Source organism: Pleurodeles waltl, chromosome 7 (genome assembly GCF_031143425.1).
Source record: "Pleurodeles waltl isolate 20211129_DDA chromosome 7, aPleWal1.hap1.20221129, whole genome shotgun sequence".
Classification (NCBI taxonomy): domain Eukaryota; kingdom Metazoa; phylum Chordata; class Amphibia; order Caudata; family Salamandridae; genus Pleurodeles; species Pleurodeles waltl.
This window is the reverse complement of record NC_090446.1, coordinates 81,059,163-81,078,153: the sequence shown is the minus strand read 5'-3', so window position 1 is coordinate 81,078,153 and position 18,991 is coordinate 81,059,163. Positions and strand designations below refer to the sequence as shown.

The 18,991-nt window shown below is 44.7% G+C and overlaps 1 protein-coding gene across 1 annotated transcript; it reads right to left on the bottom strand.

Annotated features, from left to right (window-relative positions):
- Positions 1-4,909: 4,909 nt before the first annotated feature.
- Positions 4,910-15,479, bottom strand: LOC138246833 (complement C1r subcomponent-like protein). Its single transcript, XM_069201590.1, has 5 exons — positions 15,413-15,479; positions 12,549-12,762; positions 11,743-11,923; positions 10,889-11,017; positions 4,910-7,608 (listed from the first exon to the last, which is right to left on the bottom strand). Exons 1-5 carry the CDS (start codon positions 15,454-15,456, stop codon positions 6,845-6,847), a joined length of 1,332 nt encoding a protein of 443 aa, XP_069057691.1. The 5' UTR covers positions 15,457-15,479; the 3' UTR covers positions 4,910-6,844.
- Positions 15,480-18,991: the final 3,512 nt, after the last annotated feature.

The window sequence follows — 18,991 nt, the reverse complement described above, 5'->3', positions numbered from 1 at the left end:
ACGAGGTCGGAACAATGACCTCGTTCGAAGCACTAATGCGTTTATCACGAATGCGTTTACAACGATTTTACTGTTGTAAACGCATTCCTGGTAAAGGCATTACCAATCAGCATGCACGCCCCAGCATGCTTCCACCCCAGCCACCCACCCCACCCCTTAAACCTTTAAACCTAAACTCTGACCCCCCCAAACTCTAATCCTCCCCAGTCCCCTACCCCACCCCAAAAACTAAAAATACCCCAGTCCCCACCCCGCCCCTAAAACCTAAACCCTGCCCCCTAAACCCTAATCACCCCCAGCCCCGCCACCCCCCAAAACAGCCCCAGTCCCAGCCCAGCTTACCTCCTCCTTCACCGCGTCCACTCCGACTCCCTTCTGTACCTTAACCACGCATGTATGTTGTTCAGACATGCGTGGTCAAGGTACCAAAACCAGGGAGTCGTGGAAAATGAAAGTGTTGTTATGCTTTCGTTTTTCACAACCTCGTGGTTCCGAACTCGTTGTTCTGGGTGTTTCCCATTTCGCAGATGTGTTAGTAACATTATTACCTTGGTGTCAATGGGACTGCAGATAATGCTGTTGTGTATTACTCATTACCTTCCAAATTGACACAGCTTATTTCACATGCTGCTGGCACCCTGCCTGATCCACTGAGATGCTACTGCTAGTAATCTTGCATACGGTGGCCACTAATGTCATCTTGCCAGTTGTGGTCACTATTATAACACTAATAATATCAGTACGTTGGGATGATTTTCATTCAACATAAGTAGGTCTTATTGCAGAAGAGGTTGGAGACCCCTGGTATAGTAATACAAAAATTATATGTTGCATAAAAACTAGAGAAACACCAATTCTGGAGAAAGCATAGACACTTAGGGAATTGCCTTTCTAGTGTTTACAAGAATAAGTTATGCAGCAGACGTTTTAAATCTCTATATGTGTTTCACAGTGTGGTATTCCGGTAATCCTAAACTGTTGAATTGCGTATGTTGGTGATGTTCAAGTGTGTGCATTGCAGTACCTTCGTTCATATGTTGCTACATTGATTGCCTGTTGTAGGGGTGCTCTGTCTTTATTCTTTTGTACTTAACAAAGGTGGGGGAGCGTATAGCAGACGTTCAGCCTTTTCACTATTTGCTTTGTGCAGCCAACTTCTGAGACGGTTGCCACTTGAAATGAGACGCAAATTCACAAAGACTATCCCTCATAGTAATCGTTACGAAATGGTAGTCAAAATCAGTAAGACTGAAATGCAGACCTGTGAGCAAATACTGAAGACACACTATATTTTTTGCATCAGCTTGTCCACTCCACCCACCCGCACAGATCCACTTCCGGGCTGCTAGAACATAGAGGTAGAAAAAACACTATCTTCACTTCAATGCACCAAAGTTTCTTAAAGGTGATATTATGTTTCAAATTGGGGGCTGGGGGTGTGGCAAGTGACAGAGGCGCCTTGGCTCCCAGCATTTCTCGTGGGTGGTGCAGTCCAGGGGACAGCAGAGGTGTTACTGGCTATGGGGCAGTGGGCGGGGTCAGTGAGGGTCAAGTATCAATGGACAAGGTGATTAGCCCTCCTTTGAAGGGTAAGGCAGCACCTCAGGCACCTTCAGGGGGGCAGGGAGAAGCTACACACATGCATCTGGAGGCATCTGGAGGACAGTGCTGCCAGCCAAGCCACACCATAAGTACAGTCTGTGAGACCCTGGCAGAGAAGATGGTTGCCCTTGTCAGAAGAGGTTTTAGGATCACAAATGGCACCAGCACACACTGCATCTGCTCATAGTTAGACACCTATGGACCGCCTCCTGACCCCCATGCTTGCTGATGTGTTGGGGTGCGCGGAGTATTATTGCATTCCTTCTTATCCAGGTAAACTCAACAGTAGTATAGTTAGGGAGATTGTATGATTGCCCTAAAAACCCCTCCCTCCTAAATAATTACAATTTTTAAGGGCCTTTTGAAGAGTATGTACAGTATTGGGTTTTGTGCTGAAGACAAGTACTTTTTATTTTCTAAGTAAAAGTACTGGCTGACCCATGGTTTATGATATGAATTTGGAGGTTTTATTCAGTTCTGAGTTTCTAGTTCACTTCTCCTCCCTCAGTAAGTCTTGGTCTGCTTGATTTTGCTACTTTGAGTGTCAAGAGCTAAAGGGTTGTACTTAGTGCTGTGCCCTGGGCTCATTGGTAGGGTAAAGCCCCAGGATAGAGCTGGTAGAAGGTTATGACTGCTATATCCTGACCTGCCCTCTAACTGCCCTGGGGCTCCTGAAAAGGTTCTCACAGCCTCATATCTACCATCCACATCCTCAGACTTTACATTGTTCCTGACTTACAACATAAAATCAACATTCCAGGAGAACTATGGGCCAGATGTACGACCTTTAGTTTTGCGACTCGCAATTTGCGATCCGTTTGGGAATTGCAAATTGTGAGTTGCAAAACAAAATGTACAACAGTGTTACGTACACTGTTTGCGATTCCCAATGGGGTCGTAAAGGACCTACCTCATCAATATTCATGAGGTAGGTCGCAATTTGCGACCCCATTGGGAATGGCCGCACTCGCAGGGATGGTGACCTGCTAGGGAAAGCAGACCACCATGTTTGTGACTGCTGTTTAAATAAAGCATTTTTTTAAAATGCAGCTTATTTTCCTTAAAGAAAAACAGGGCGCATTTCAAAAAGAAAAATGAAAAGCTTTTTTTTCATTTTTTCAGAGTAGGCCAGAGTAAAGACCACTGCCCGCTCTGAAAAAACATTTTGCTACCATTTACAAAGGGGAAGAGAGGCCCTTGGGGACCCCTTTCCATTTGTGAATGGGTTAGCACCAGTTTGAATTGGGTGTTAACTGAGATTGTTTTGCGACTGCATTCACGATCGCAAAACAATCATACATACCATTCAGACTTGGTATTTGGAAGGGACGCCCTGAACATACCCCTTCTTAATACCGAATCACAAAACCCAAATTGCTATTCAGTAACAAGTACCCCAAGCGCAATTAAGGATTTGTACATCCCAAAAAACATTTGTCTGTGAATGTGCCCGTTTGCAACTAGTAAAATGCTTTGTACATTTGGCCCTCTGTTTCTTCAGCCCACAATTGTGAGGGAATCTGTCCTACAGTCACACACCTAATCGACAACACCAAAATGTTTATTCTAATTTAGTGGTGCTGATTAATGTGGTGACCAGCCCTCGTACTTTACAAGACAATTTCCACTCCAGCACCCGGGGTAGAATCGGGGGGAAGAGCAAGGCTTCTGACAGTCGTCCTCCACTGGCTTCATTGTCAGAAACTTTTGACCTGGTGGCCTGTCCCTCAGAAAGCCTTCAGGTCGTAGAGGCAGTCATCCTGCTCAGGGTGGAACAACCACCACTATATTCCCTTGCTTGGACAACCATTCGAGGCATGGCAGAGCCAGGTAGGAAATTTGCCTACTGGCACCCACACATAGACTCAAAACAATCAGCACCTGAAGGTCATTCATTTTGGGTTTTTCAAAAACAAGCACTCACTTTAGAAGTTTGTTCTTGAAAAACCAAAAACACCACTCATCAGGTGCATCAAAGATGGTGCCCAAGTGCCAAAGCTTCACTGACATCAAAGGAGCCATCATACAAATTTTTGTTAAGGGCTGAGAGATCCCTCCCTACTGAAGGGTACCTCTAACAAGAGAAGGCAATCCACTTCTGGGACGATGAAGGCCTTCCCCGACCTAGCAGACAGGCCACTATATTTTAAACGAAACCCATGGGGGCAGATTAAAGAAAAGTTGTGCTGCACCCGGTGCAGTGCCACTTTCCTTGTGCCCCTTAGCGCCCCACTACCTCCACCATGTGTGCACTGTATTTAAAATACGGCGCACCATGGTGCAGGGCCTGGGACAATAGCATCAGAATTTGTGACACTATTGATGTACTGTTCAGAGTTAGCACCAAAAGTTTGGCGCTAACCTGAGCAGTACATAGGGGCCCATTATAAATAATGGTGTGCCCTCTTTTCACATCTGCTCCGAGCAGGCATTAAAAATGCCGAAAAAAATAACGCAAATAAATCTTTCAGATTTCTTTGCACCATTTTTTCAGTCCCCCTAACGGGGGAACACCCCCCTTGCATACATTATGCCTGGCGCAGGCATAATGTGGCACAGGGGGTTACAAAGTGGCGCAGTGCATGCATTGCACCAGTTTGTATATCTGGCGCTGTGTTTTTGCCATAATATCACCACATTAGCGTAAAAAATGATGCTAATATGGCACTATTATGGCGCCAGGGGCTCTTAAATCTGCCCCATAGTTTTAACAGTAAAACTAGTTCTTGTGCAACTGAAAGAAGGAGACTAGTTTTACAAAACATTTATATTATAGTTCTTGAAAAAGGAGATGTCCTGAACTATCTTGAGTCTGAAGGCCCTTCAACCCCAGGCCCTCCACAGTGGGTGAATCAGCTTGATCGGAGTAACTTATAGCATGCTCCTGGTAAGGCTGTTGTTGATTGGTACTGAAATGTTTACATCCTTCACGATCCACAGTTTAATACTAAACAGGTCAAATACATTCAAGTCTTTCAAAACAAGGAAGAGCCAGTGAGCATCCAACAACACTGGAAGAAATCGAAGTGCCCATGCGCTGTGCATAACAAGTGTGATTATTTCTCAATTATCCATTTGGACTTTATTTATCTACATAAAAGGATAGGCGGCTGCGTTGGCCCTGCCAAGCTCATGTCTTCCCAAACACACCCTTTGTCAGGGACAAGTGATCAGCTTTCTGAGCCACCTTTCCTGATAAAGGGATCTTTTACTGAATGTGGAAATTAGTGGTGATTAAAAGAGTGCTGCTTCCCACCATACTATCTGTGAATTTGTTAAATACAGAAAGACATAGATATATCTTAGTAGTTTATTGTGCAAACAGCCTGCTATACAACATTCAGTAACAATCGTTTCAATTACATTTCAAAGCGTTCGAGTGCATCTAGTAAACGTGTCAAGTAACCATCACATTATACACAAGGATAGGTGACGTGGGTGTGCGTCAGACAATATCCCTGCCTGATGTTACTTGCAGAAGAATAGAAAACATTAACTCTGATCCGACCTTGGCCCGAGATCTAGCATTTCATGGTTAAAACAAATATTTAATTGTGCTAATCCAATATACAGCGATTTAGTACATATTTAAACTGTACCTTCGTATAGTTTTGTTTGTAAACTCTAAAGAAAAAAATATATATTCAGCCTGTGAATTCCTTGCAGTCGCTGCTTCTTATGGTGAAAATGTTGTTTTTCAAGTCAGCAAGCAGCTTCATGACGTAAAGCAAACACAAGAGTAAATTAATTCCTATGTTGACTTCATTCACTGGAAAATGTCTAAGATCCATGCTTTTTTTCAGTGTCTAAACTCCACATATAATGATAGTTAAACCAACAGTTCATGAGTGTGATGAAGGAGACAGCAACCATAGATTCTTACAGATTACACAAATTCTTTGAAACATTTGAAGCTGTTTGTGCCCTAAAATGAAGAGAGCAGAGGCAAACGTAGTATTTGTCCTTAGAATCACTAGGAGCTTATGAGTACATTCAGATGAGAGGATGGTTGTGTCTCCTCTCTTTAAAATTGTTCAGAGTGTGTGCACCCTGAATACCAAACCCACAATGTTGGTGGACAGAATATTAAGGACAAAATATCGAAAACAATGTATTGACCGATAGGTAAGTCCAGTGCTTAATTTGTAAATAAAAATGTGCAGGTGCCCAAAGCTCTCATTTGAAATGCGCAGCTGCTGCAATTAAATGTGCGAGCACAGAATACTGAGGCAGCGTAATCCTAACGGCATCTCTGACCTCTTTAATTCATTTACAGCCACTCCCTGCCCCATCAGCTCACTCTTGCAGCTTTTTGCTTTCTCCCTTTGTGAGGCTTTCTCATTTTTCTCTTCCTCTGTCTTTCCCATATATGTCTTTTGCTCGCATCAAATGTCTGATGCAGACAAATAAGTGCCGGCCCTCAAAAATAAGTACTGGTGCCGTACACCGGAAACCACCGGCTCAAATTAAGCACTGGGCAAGTCAAGATTTTCTATACCTAACCCCACATATACGTACCTACGAAGTACATATATCTTCAAGGAAAATCCAGTCTTGCCTATATGCACATACCTTTCGATTTTTTGATCCTCAATATTCTGTCTTCGATATTCTTCTATCACGATAATGTTGGTGTAGATATTTAGTAGTGAAATCATTCAGAGTGGAGGGCAGGGTTTTAACGGATGGAAAAATACCCGAAGATGTATTTTAATATATGCAAATTAACAGATCAGGATAAGATGTAAAATGCCTTATTCAGTAATTGTGCTTGCATAACGTATTGAAGCAATGATGGTGGTGTCCAGGAGATTAACACACAGGATGGAACCTTAGGGAAGTGAAAGTCAATTAAGAACTGTGCTGAGTACAGAAATGGTCACCTGGTATTGGGTAATGGAGACATTCTCTGGCATACTGAGAACAGTTCACACCACTCAGATCTCTAGCTGTTTTGTGTCTGGGACTGCAAGATCCAGCCCTCAGGTCCTTCAGCTGCTAGTTTTAGGGGTCACACAAACAAATGTCCTCCTAACTTCCTGGGAAGTTACAGTCCTGAGTCTCAGAGGACCTTCCACTCAACATCATAATTTGTAAATTTTAACCAATTTCCTCCTTGTAAGCGTGGAATTGTCACACACCCTTCGGCAATACAAGTTCCAGTTCTGGCAATGTCAGCTTGGATTCTTAGTCTGTGGCAGAAGATTTAATTTTCATTGTTAAACTACAGAAGAGATGGGGGTCACTGCGATGACACGACGCTGGTTATCCATGGAAGGTGCTGGGAGATATGGGTATAGAAGCTGTACTTGCCTGAGTTTCTGCACCCTCTGACCCAGGCAGTAAGTCCTGCCAAGACCCAGACTTTCCTCTCATATTCGTAGACAACGAACGGAGAACCCACGTCCCCCTGACAGGGCCCGCTCGCCATCTCCCCCTCCAGGTAGCCAGCACAGAAAAGTATCTGGCTTCCATCAAGGCCAGCCTCCCTCTGACCAGCCTGGCATGTGATGTCATCCAGTATGGGCAGTACTGTGTATTTCATCCGTAGGCTGATCTTTGCCAATTCTGTTTCACCGTACCCCGAAACATAGCCCATTCTACCAGGAGAGTAGAGGTCTCCACCTTTCGAAGGCAGGCAGATGGGCATCACCCGCTTGGTGAACTGCACTGGTTTCACCAGTTTCAGCAGAGCGATGTTTTGTCCAGGTGCCCTGGTGGTGGCGTACGATGGGTGTATAAAGATGTTCTCCACTCTATGCCTTCTGATTAATGCTTTCTTTTCCAAATCCAGTTCCACCTGTATTGTCGTTGCTGGAACCCCAACTAAGTCGCTGACGGAGGTCAGCACCCAATGACTAGCGATCAGAGCTCCAGCTCCCTTTCCCACATATGGGTTGCCTATGACCTTAATCTGTGCATGCCAGGGGAAGTTCTCCACCCCCGCTGAGGAGCCACCAAAAATCCGGGCATACGTCACTAGCGGTTTCTCAAGACGTCCACAATCTGCAAAGGAAAGAGAAGGTTTTAGGAGCATTTTTGATTAACCTAACTCTGGCTCTCCTACCTCTAATTCAATGGAAGTCATAGACTTTCTCTCACTGATCAACTGATAACTTGTTGTTTTGGTGGGGATGGATACAGCCAGCAATCCACCAGGCACATTACCAAGATGTTGAACAATTGTTGCCTTACTTAGCAATAGTACTTGCATAGCAAGTCCTCAGCATGCATCGCCTTATGCATTCTATGAATTCTGTTCATCAAACTAATCAGAGGGGGTCATTTGAAGCTTTAGGGAGCAAGATAGCTCCTGCATATTGTCCGGACTTTTGCACCCACCAAAACCCTGGCCCCCCCACCTCATTGAACCGCCGTGTTTTTGATGGTGAATCCTCAGCTGGATTTGACATCAGAAATTGTGAACACATACACCATCCTGCACAGGGTGTTAATCTTCCCCGGAAGGTGCCCCGTCCTGCCCCGAATGGCCATTCTGCCTAGGAATGCCAGGCAAGGCTATTGTTTATTTGTTTCTGATAAACCAATATACTGATGATTTGGCTGCTGTGGCATGGCAGCCTGTCTAACATTGAGGGCCTGATTACGACCTTGGCAGAGGAGATTACACAGTCCCAAACATGACGGATATCCCGCCCACCGTATTACAAGTTCCATTATATTCTCTGGAACTTGTGAAATGGTGGACAGGATATCCGTCACTTTTGAGACAGAGTAATCCCCTCCGCCAAGGTCGTAATCAGGCCCTAAATGTTTGACTAAATTGCTCCCTCTGTGTTGGTCACAGGAGTTTTGACAAAAATATCCAGTTAAAAAGGGCAGGTCTAAATTATCAGCCACAGGGTAGTGAGTGGTAAAGGGATTCCCCACCCCAGCGGAAAAACGGAAAGCTCACCGGGGTCTAAAGAACCCTATTTGTGTTGACTTACCTCCTCAGCTGCTAAACCAAATCAACCCACTCATGTAGCTTTAAAGACCCTAACTTAGACACCCTATTTGATCTCCCAGATTCTTCTCTTTCTCAGCATCTCCAAGTTCCCCCACATTCCCTGCCAGGCCTCATGTCTCAATTTAGAGCAGCTAGTCAATTGTCCAATCTGGAACTGTAGGTCCATTAGGCAGACTACCTACTCGGTGAAACGTTGCAAGGTGTCAACTTCTCTGAAAACCATAAAATCCACTACAAGTTAACTGAATCTTAACTGAAACTTTACTCCAACTTGTTATCAACTAGGGATTTCTTTAGCTTCTCCCTCTTGTGACAAAAATGGTGTGATTTCCTAATTAGCACTATTCTTAAGGATGGTGGACAGGCATGTCTCAATAACATGAATGAATTACTTCCTTCTCTCGCAGAGCAGCAGAAACTCAGCATCAACTGGTGCTGTGGTCCCTTAGCTGCTGTGGAACCCATGCTATAACTTCTGGCTCCTTAGCCCCTCCCCAAAAAGTCCACTGTTGTAAGGGAAGCTGCCTTCCCTCTTTCTCTGGCCCTCAAGCCATTATCTAGATCTTTTGAGTAGTCAGGAGAACCTGCTAAGATGATGCAGGTTCTGACCTCACACCCTTAACTGCTGTTTTCATCTTAATCTCTTCAACCACTTCCAGCAGCTTCACCGAATAATTTTCAGTTTCCTTAAGAGAGAAATGAACCCCATGTGTCTTAATAATTACAGAGGTTTAACCCTCTGTCATTATGATGGAACCCTACTGATGCAAAAACTTCCCAGCTCCATGGTCAGTTCCATTTGCACTCTTGACGTAGGTAAAAATGACCATCTACACACCCAGGATCAGGAACAACATCCCCGTATCCATCAGGACTAACCAAACATTGCTCCTATGTAGGAAAGAGTTGAAAGCTGCCCTCTTTAAAGAACACTACATCAAAAGGCATTGACCACCGTCCAGATCTCAGCTTCCTCTCCTATTACTCGCTGACTTTAAGCTTGCCTTCGACCTTGTACAGTGCTCCGCTGCCTTTTAGCTACGTTTGGGCTATGGTTTTGCAGACGTGTGTGGATAAAAAAACAAAGACTGAGGAGAGAACCTGGCTCAGGGAGGAACAGGTGAATGTTCGAGTTCCAAACTCAGCAGGAGAAAAAAAGAACGATGAGTTCTTGGGTGAATGGCCCGTGGAGAGTTCTGTTTCTGATTATCAGTGAAGTTGTAGGGGCACCCTATGTAGCTGGCAATCGACTACCCTGAAAGCATCACCACCCTTCAGCCTCTCTCCCTCCACGTCATCATCACGGTGAACTTTCCGCCCTTCTGGCTCTTTGGCTTCACGTCATCATCACGGTCAGCTTGTCACCCTTCAGTGTCTTTCCCTCCACATCATCATTGCAGTGACCTTACCACCCATCAGCCTCTCTCCATCCGCATCATCATCTCTGGTACCTTCTCCTTCCCAGTTGCCACCACAGACGTTAGATTGCTGGACTAAAAACAGGGGTGTATATTTTGAATTGTGAAGTTAGGCAAAATCTACTGACTTCACATTATCACGAATGTTGGAAGTTGTAATTTTTTTACACAACTTTGTAAATCCATTAGGGCCAATTTGACATCTCTGCCTATGGATTTACCAGCTTTCACTACCAAGGCCTGGTACCATTATAGTGTATTTTAACCACCTGAGCATTATCTTAGCTCCAGAGGACAACATTTTCTTCCACTATGCACAGATGGTAACTTCAAAAAAATATTCCTTGTGAGGAGAGGGCAGGGCCTAGGAGGGGGCGGGGCTTCATGACAAGGACTGACTGAAAGGCACTTCTATCCCCTCTTCACACACTCCCCACCCCAAAAAAACAAAAGCTTGCTGAAGGTGCCCCAGATGTCCTGGGGTATTTTATCACACCCTAATGGACGTCATCTGCTTAGAGCCTCCAAAGACAAGCTGGAACCACACTGGTGCAATGGTTTCCATCTCACTTTCCCTGCCACCATGTGATATTGACTCCTCCTTCAATGAAAAAATCACGCACTGTCCCAGTTTACAAAGTTTATAGTGCTGCAGCTGCCATTTTGACCTCCATTCTTAGCTCTTCCTGCATTTGAAAACAGTTGAGCTAAAGATGACCCAAGATGGCTGCCGTTGAACTGCCGCATTTGTTGTTCTTCCAATAGGAAGGTATGCAATTATTTGAAGGGCTCTAGTGGACATAATAAGGTAATTCTGGCTTTTGGGAGCTCCACCCATCAATTGATATTTTACGGGTATAACAGGTGAATTTTTCATGAGGATTCTGGGTAGACATACCTGGTGCCTCACAGGTCCTGTTGTCTGGCCTCAGAGTAAACCCAAGATTACAGTCGCACGAGAAGCTCCCCGGGAAGTTGTAGCAGAGTTGCTCGCACTGACCATTCCTAAATGCACACTCGTCAATGTCTGTGAGGGAGGGAAAATTAAAGAATCACAGGTGAAGGCAACAGGAAATTGGAAGCGGACAGCTTTGCGCATAGATAATGTCATAGTGTTGCATTGGTCACCTTGGAATTACAACATACGGGCACAGTGACATCATAGAGGTGAATGTATGACATCTCAGGAGGTATTATAAAATCACTGCCCAGAACGTGGAACGTGTATGACATCATTGTGGGCGTATCATAGGAACTAATGTGTGGTATCGATAGATAGGCCAAATTAACAAAAAAGGTAAAAATATGGAGAGTGTCAGGGATACCAGAAGTAGCACGTGACATCATTAAATAGAGGGTGAGCAATCACAGACATCAAGTTGTGACATTATTATAGATCTAATATGATGCCATAGTTAAATATGACTTTGCTGGGGATACGGTGAAATATCAGAAGAATTGCATGTAAGATCACTAATGGAAGACTTCATTAAATGAAGCAGCAGGCCCAATCCTTAAAGAGAACATAGATCTTAAAATATGTTAATGAAAAAAGGTGAGGAATCTGAAAAGGTTGGTTGCAGCATCGAAGGTAGGAAGATTTAAGATGACATCATTGAAGATATGTTGCAATAATGTGTAGCATCATTGAGGACAGGGTTTCACAACAGAAGACCTAATGTGTGACATAATCGACAAGGGGGTTAGATGTCCCAGATGTTTTCATGTCAATAGCTGAAAAAGGCACCATACCGACAGCAACATATCGAGCAGAGAAGCTTCCCAAGTGTTCCCGCTTAGATCCGGTGGAATAGAATTTCACAGTCATCCTGTTGGATGTTGAGAATAAGACCATGGGAACCTGGGGGCTCCTCTCAGTGGGATGATCCCTATGTCCGCAGATGGTGAGAGTCGGCTTCTGTCCATCGCTGACCTGAAGGGAAAGATAAATGGATTCCTGCTTTTAAAAAAAATTCTCAGCCGCTCCATCATGTGCCTTACTACAAAGGTCAAATTTCTCCCAAGATTGCGATAATTTTGCACAGTCCCATCTACAGAGCTGAGTGGGAGAATATTCTACACAGACATCACCCTGAGGAAGAGACTAAGGAGAGGGCCCTAGAGAATACTTTCCTGAAAGAAAGAATTAGGGGAAGGTTATGGTAGGTATCAGCTTAACAGAGGTGACACAAAAAAGGTTCTGGAACGAAAGCTCCTTAATGAAGGGAATAGGATGTTGGTCCAAAAATAGAATCCCCTTAAGGGACAAAATAAAGATTTCAGAATCAGATCACCATGATGGGAAGAGACAGCAAAGGTTCAACGAGGGGGATCAACTGATGGGGTGAAAGTGACTCTGGCAAGTGTGATGTAGAGAACGTTTCGGAAGGTGGACCACCTGACAGAGGTGATGCTGAGAAGAGTTTGGAAAGAGATCACCTGTCAGGAGGAGGAGTGGGAAGAGAATTCTGGAATGAGATCATCTGATGGCCCAGTCATGATCTGTAAGGGGGTCTCATTGATGAAGATGTCCAGGAAGTAGCTGATGATGGAATCACCTTGACGTAGTCCTGGCAGTTGTCTCCATCTCTGGCGACATCGAAGTGGGTGAAGCGCAGCCGGATCCGATACCCTCTTGCCACGTGGAGGTGCCAGGTCTGGTTACGCCTCATATTATCAGGGTACTTGTGATAAATCAGGGATGAGATCTCTCCAGTCTGAAGGATTCCGTCGGCCACCATGTTGGGCTCCATAAGCAGAGAAAGCACCACCCTGTGACAAAAACACATATTAGGGCAACAATCCAAACATAACCATGCACAAGATGGAATCCCATCTTGTGTATCATTTATCCACCCGTCTGTCTATTAATTGGACACCTAACCATTGTTGGCAAGTAGCAATTTACTCGTTCATCCACTTATCCGTCCATGTACTCAATCACTCATGTATCCATCCTCCTCGGTTCGCATTCACTCAAGCATGTGTTTGCTCAGGTGTGCACACACTTAACTGTTAAACGGCGCTTAACACTTTCAATATAAATAATCACAGTTATTAAAGAGGACCATGAAAGTACTAAGATACATCCCGGAATAGTGTGATTTGCACAGGTGCATTTGGAGTAGTCGACAGAAGACAGGACGAGGGGCTACAACACTGGTGCGAAATAGAAGACAGACTTAACTGCGGAAGACAATTCTGTGAGGCTCCAGAGCTCTCTGGAGATGTCTCCGAGGCAATTTTTGGGTGTGATAAAGGATGGACAACGTAGATATGCTCCTGGAGCGCATTTTAAGTTTTACAAAAAAACATGATTCGGCTGAGGGTTTGTTTTAAAAGAAACAGGGACCTCGGGCATACATGAGTTTTTCTTCCAAACTACAACCCAGCTTGCAAGATCCCGAGCTTCGGAGCCAGGTGCTGTGGAGTGAGGCATGCTGTTTTATAGGCTCTGTGTGATGGTGGGGTAAACGGGGTGAAATACTAGCGGAGCTGAGTGCCGGTGATGGCGACCTGTGTCCAGCACCAAAGTAAGGGTGACTCAAACTTCAACTTCCAATGTGACCTCTAGGGGGCTCTTTCCACAGGGCTTAATTTGAGCCGGTGGTTGGCCGTGGGGCGCTCTGGCACTTATTGTTCCTCAACAGACTGATCACAAGAGAGAGAAAAACACAAAAGGTGGAAAGACGAAAGAAGGGAAAGATGGAAGGATGGGAAAACAGAAAGCGAGGATGAAAAAAGTAGAAAGAAGTGTCTGAGGGTGGCTTAAAGAAGATATGAGGTGGAATCCAGACTAAGCAGCCTCGATTCCTGAGCTTTGATAGCTGCGGCCGCCAGCTTTTGAACAAAATCTTGGGCCCTGTCACTTATATTTTTACAAATTAGACCCTTTAAATCCTTGTAATCTTTTGTTTATGAATACTGCACCCCACCTGTGTCCCCTTGTTTGTTCTTGCAGTAGAGACCAATGTGCTTATTTACAAGCCCCTTGCGCCACCGTTGTGTAATTTTTTGTATGCTGCGGCGGCGCTAAACAATGCGAAATCTACACAGTGAAGCTAGCGTCACCTTTCACTCCTGGGAGCCAGCTACCGGCAGTGATATGGAAAGTAGGCGTTCCCATTCAAAAAGCCACGCAGAACTGATGCAGTGTAATTTACAACATTTTACTCCCTCATTGAGCGCCGTCACTGCGCCAGAATTTTACCGCCTGCTCAGAGCAGGCAGTAAAAGTGACACTGGGCTTTTGTCCGGGGGGTCTCCTCACATTGCTGGAGTAGCGTAATTTTTTTACGCTAGTCCAGCCACGCATGCGTTTAGCTCCACAGATGCGTCAGAATTTCTGGCGCATCTGTGAAAATCTGCGCCATGGAGATCTGTGTTGTTAATACAGTGCATCCATAGCGTTGTTAGGGGGCGCAGGGAGGCGAAAGAAATCTGACGCATCGGAGCCGATGCGTCAGATTCTTGTAAATGAGGGCTAAAGTGTTACCTTCCTAAATTAGACTGAGCAAAACCTCCCACCCGAGTCTCAAGGGGGATTGCACAGCAGAATCAAGACACATGCATAAGCTGTGAGTGTGAACATTAGGGACATCTGAAGATTAGTATTAATGAAGACCAAATAAAAAAAGTCAGCACACCAGTGAACAATACTGTATGAAGAGCAGACTAGTGTGAAAACAGCATTTTTAAACTGACTGTTTTATATGAGATAGGTCAAGGATAATAGTTTTGATTCCAATATTGTGATACAAGCTTGTAAAGTTTAGTAGAAAAGGCACACCAACGTTGAAATCCTTAATGACTTAACAACACACCCATCAGCAGCACTTTCACCTAAGTCTCAACAAGCAATGAAACACCAATAGTAATTGGATAAAATACCCTCTGCTCTGCCTTATCAGGATATTGGATGTCACTGAAGAGTTCAGGGCCACTGGAATTATGTGATTTTGCAGCTGCAGAGCTTTCACACATCTATGGACTTTCCCCATGTCCCACATCCTGGATTTTCTAGCTTCTGTGGCTCAAAAGGTGCTCAAAACTCAGCAATGAGTGTTTCAGTGCAGTGAAAGGCCATGCAAAAAGATTGACTGCTCCCCTTTCAGTTGCTGTGTTTGTTTGTTAAACTTTTACTAATGAGAAGAAATGGTTGGGCAGTCAGTGTGAATATATGTAGCAATGAAGAAATAATGAAGTCATGCTATCCCAAAATGTGCTGCATTACACCTCTTAATTTGCCTTTTCTTGCTACATAAGTTAGCCTACCCTGCCGCATAATTTGGGCCTCGCTTGCCGCATAATTCCAGTGGCCATGCATATAGAGGAACAAGACAGAAGGCCAAGTCATTCTTATACATGGAACCCCCTTCCATGGCCATCCCACAGTTGTAACCAGCCCTCGAGGTTTACTCACCATCTGAAGACGCCATGGGGCCAGGGGAGAGACTGGGGAGGCATGGCAGCTCTGACTCCCGGCAGAGGTTGTGTGTATCCGGGCAGTGCACAGGGCAGTGCTGCAGCTGGCGGGAAGTTGAGTGGGCGGGGAGTGGAGGTTTGTAATTTTTAACCAGGCTGGAGGACACAGTCTGTTCTCCAAGTGGATTTAATGGAAAGTGAGCGGCTGCCCACGCAGTGTGGAGTCGCCAGGCTCCCACTGACTTGTTTGTGCTCTTGGGCAGGCGGCACTTGTTTCTGCGGCACAATGTCACAGTTGTGTGCAAGAGCACATACCAACCAGTCTCTAAGGAACTGCAGTTGTGAACTGTCACAAACTAGCTGGTCTCCTGTGGTCAGTACTTAATTTGTAAATAAAAATGTGCCGGTGTTCAAAGCCCTCCTCTTAAACGGCTGCTACAATTAAATGTGCGAGCACGGAATACTGAGGCAGTGTAATCCTGAAGCCACCTCGGGCCTCTTCAATCCATTTACAGCTACTCCCTGCCACTCCCTGCCTCTTCAGCTCACTCTTGCAGCTTTCTGCTTTTTCCCTTTGTGACACTTTTTCGTTTTTCTCTTCCTCCTTCTTTCCCATATGTGTCTTTTGCTCACAGCAAATGCTTGAGGCAAAAAAAGAATTTTTATTTTTGAGGGGGTGGGGCCACGGGCGATGACAGGACAGAGGAGGAGTGCTCGGCACTTCAGTGCGCCTGTGTGTTTGGTTGGCCAAACACACATGCGCACTGGGCTTTCTACAACCCGGCACTGTGTTGCCGGGTTGTAGGCAGCAGGCAGAGGCTCCCACTCTGCCTCAGAGCACCAATCCAGGGCGCTCTGGCAAATTTTAACACTGCTTCCAGCGTTAGGCGTGGCAGCAGGGCAGGCTGGGAGCCTGTGCCTCCTGTGACGAGGAACGTCAGGTAAGTTTTTTATTTATTTATTTGTTGTTTGTCACCTCCGCCCGCCACACACAGCCCCACCCCTTTTGCCCGTCGCAAGCCGCAACTTGCATCCCCGCCAGGTCAGTGCTTCCCCAACCAAGTCAGCGCCTAGAGCAGCCGCACCTCCGTAGATCACACCCAGCTGCTATACATGCCCACCATCTATCCCGTCAGAGCCCATGCACCAGTCCTGGAGCATTGGGACTCAGGCTCATGGCTTCACGCCCTGGCAGGGTGCTACCTGAGATACTCCTTGGTGCACTGATCATGACATCAGACTGGGACCTACCAGATAGGCCAGCGAGGCCCCCAAAAATGGACAGCATCTTGAGAAATGTAAGGCCATGAATACCTTTCTTATATATGGGGCTGAAGGGTGGATCTCTGCCCAGGATGGTGAATTGCTTCCTGGCACAGGTACTGGTCAGGTCCTATATAGTCTTGGACAGTAATGTGGAGTTGCAAACTTGCCTCAATCATGCAGGTGCTCCTGAACAAAGGTCACACAAGGGAGGGAGAAAAGCTGGGCTCCCGTGAGCCTCTGAGCAGGGTGAGTGCCTTTACTGCCAAATTTAAACTAAGTAGAGTCCGTAATTGGCCTCCAGATTTTTTATTCCACAAATGATATCCAGATCAAATTTGTTTTCTTTTTTCCTCATATTGAGCATTTTACAGGCACCAAGGACTTGTAAATTCTCTTGTAGGGACCTCAGAAAACAGCCAATATAGCAACATTTTTGTTAACAAAAACTGGGAAAACGTGTTGTGCAAGAAAGTGTATATATTTTTTTGCTAAAAGTGGCAACACAAGGCTTGCTGTGCTAAAAACAGCCTCATTCCAGCTTTCAGGAGCTCGCAAAGTTGTATAAAACACTTTTACCACATTGTATGCATTTTTTTAGTAGTATGAATTATGTAGTTTCACCTATTTGCAGTAGGGGTCAGTTCTGTAATAACTCATAATCAGTGCAACTGGATAATGAACAATTTGCAGTAGGGTCAATTAAATTATGCAGCAAGAAAAAAGCCAAATTATGTGGCAGAACACTGTTTTGGCAGATGCTGCACCTCATTAGTATCATTTTACACTAAAATGCAGTAATCAGCGATAAAGGTGACCTATCATTGCACAGTAAAGGTCCTGCGCAGCAACATGTGTCAGCGTTTTAAAAACATTTTTATCTGTTTGAGCTAGAAACTAATTTTTTGTTGTAATCTGTAAATTATGGAGAAAATGATAGATTATGTGGCAAGACTGGCAAATTCATACTTATGCAGAAAACACCACAACAGCTGAATTGCTTAATTTCATTGGTCCTCCTGGTGGTTTTTCCAAAGAAAATAAGCACTGAAATAAAAAAATGAATGAAAGTAAGTACGTAAAAATGGAAATATGTGGCAATGTTTTCATCTGCAATTTTCTTGCCCCAATGGCTGGTTTCCAAAAGCGATATACCATTACATCAACCAGACCCTTCTGGTCACAGGGATGTATAATGTTTGTTGGTTGCTCAAAATCACTGTAGCCAGAGCTAACAACTGAGATACAGCTTTTAATGGATTTCCATTGCATTCCATCTATTCTTCAGTTCACAAGGTACTGAATGTAAAATTGGTATGAATGAAACTTATGCATTTTTTAAATTTGCCCAAGATACAGGGTTTACGAAGTGGGGTTAGTTGTACAGCTCTGAATTTGGGGTTACCCATGCTCTGTTCACATACTTCTCCTGATATTGATGGTACCCCACTGGTCTGTGTGGTCCTTTGTCTGTTTGTTGCTGTTTGTGGAATGGGCCAAATGCAAAATGGAGACATAAAGATTTCGCCATGAAGATAGAGCCACCTTGAATATGTGGGTAACGGTGGTGTTTGGGCCACGGCTCAGCCTCCACCTAATGAAACCTACCAACCCCAAATATTTCTGAAAACTAGACAATGAAGTGAGTCCAGGCTGGTGTGAGTTTTGTGGATTTCATGAAATTGTCTTACTTGGGTTGTACTGTAAACCTCAAACTTTGGAAGACCTTTGGCTAAAATCACATTTTGACACATTTCTCTGAGGGAAAGTTCTGGAATCTATAGGTATCCACAACTTTCCTACCACCCAGCATTCCTACTGTTATCCTCGTAAAAAGTTACATCATTTGTGTCACTGGATCTAACTCCTGTAACAGAAAATGCACCAAAATGCAACAGGGATATATCAATTGCTTTCCTTGCAAATTGACCCATTTTGATAATTTGGGTTGCTACGTATTTGGAAGTGGGCTCAAGTAGCACCCGGGGAAACCCATCATGCCCAGGCATTTCTGAAAACTAGACACCCAAGTACTCCACAGTGGTGTCCCTTGCATAGTTCCAACTATGTTTTCTTTCCCAGAATGCCCTGCAGCATCGAACTTTGTCTAAAATATCACATTTTTCTCATATCTCTGAAATCTGAGGGGATACACAAAATTCCTACCACCCAGCATTCCTACAGTTCTCACAATTAAAACGTACTCCACTTGTGTTGTTGGGCCTCTCACCTGGTACAAGAACTGGTCATACTGAACCATGTGATGTCAATGTGGTGTATCAGTAGCATAATGTCAAGAAGACTGTTGGCGCCC

Coding starts and splice junctions, on each gene's coding strand:
- LOC138246833 (XM_069201590.1), bottom strand. CDS start 15,456: ATGCCTCCCCAGTCTCTCCCCTGGCCCCATGGCGTCTTCAGATG. Junction 11,924..12,548: donor ACTGCCAGGACTACGTCAAG/GTGATTCCATCA, acceptor CTTTCCCTTCAG/GTCAGCGATGGACAGAAGCC. Junction 7,609..10,888: donor CAGGACCTGTGAGGCACCAG/GTATGTCTACCC, acceptor TTTCCTTTGCAG/ATTGTGGACGTCTTGAGAAA.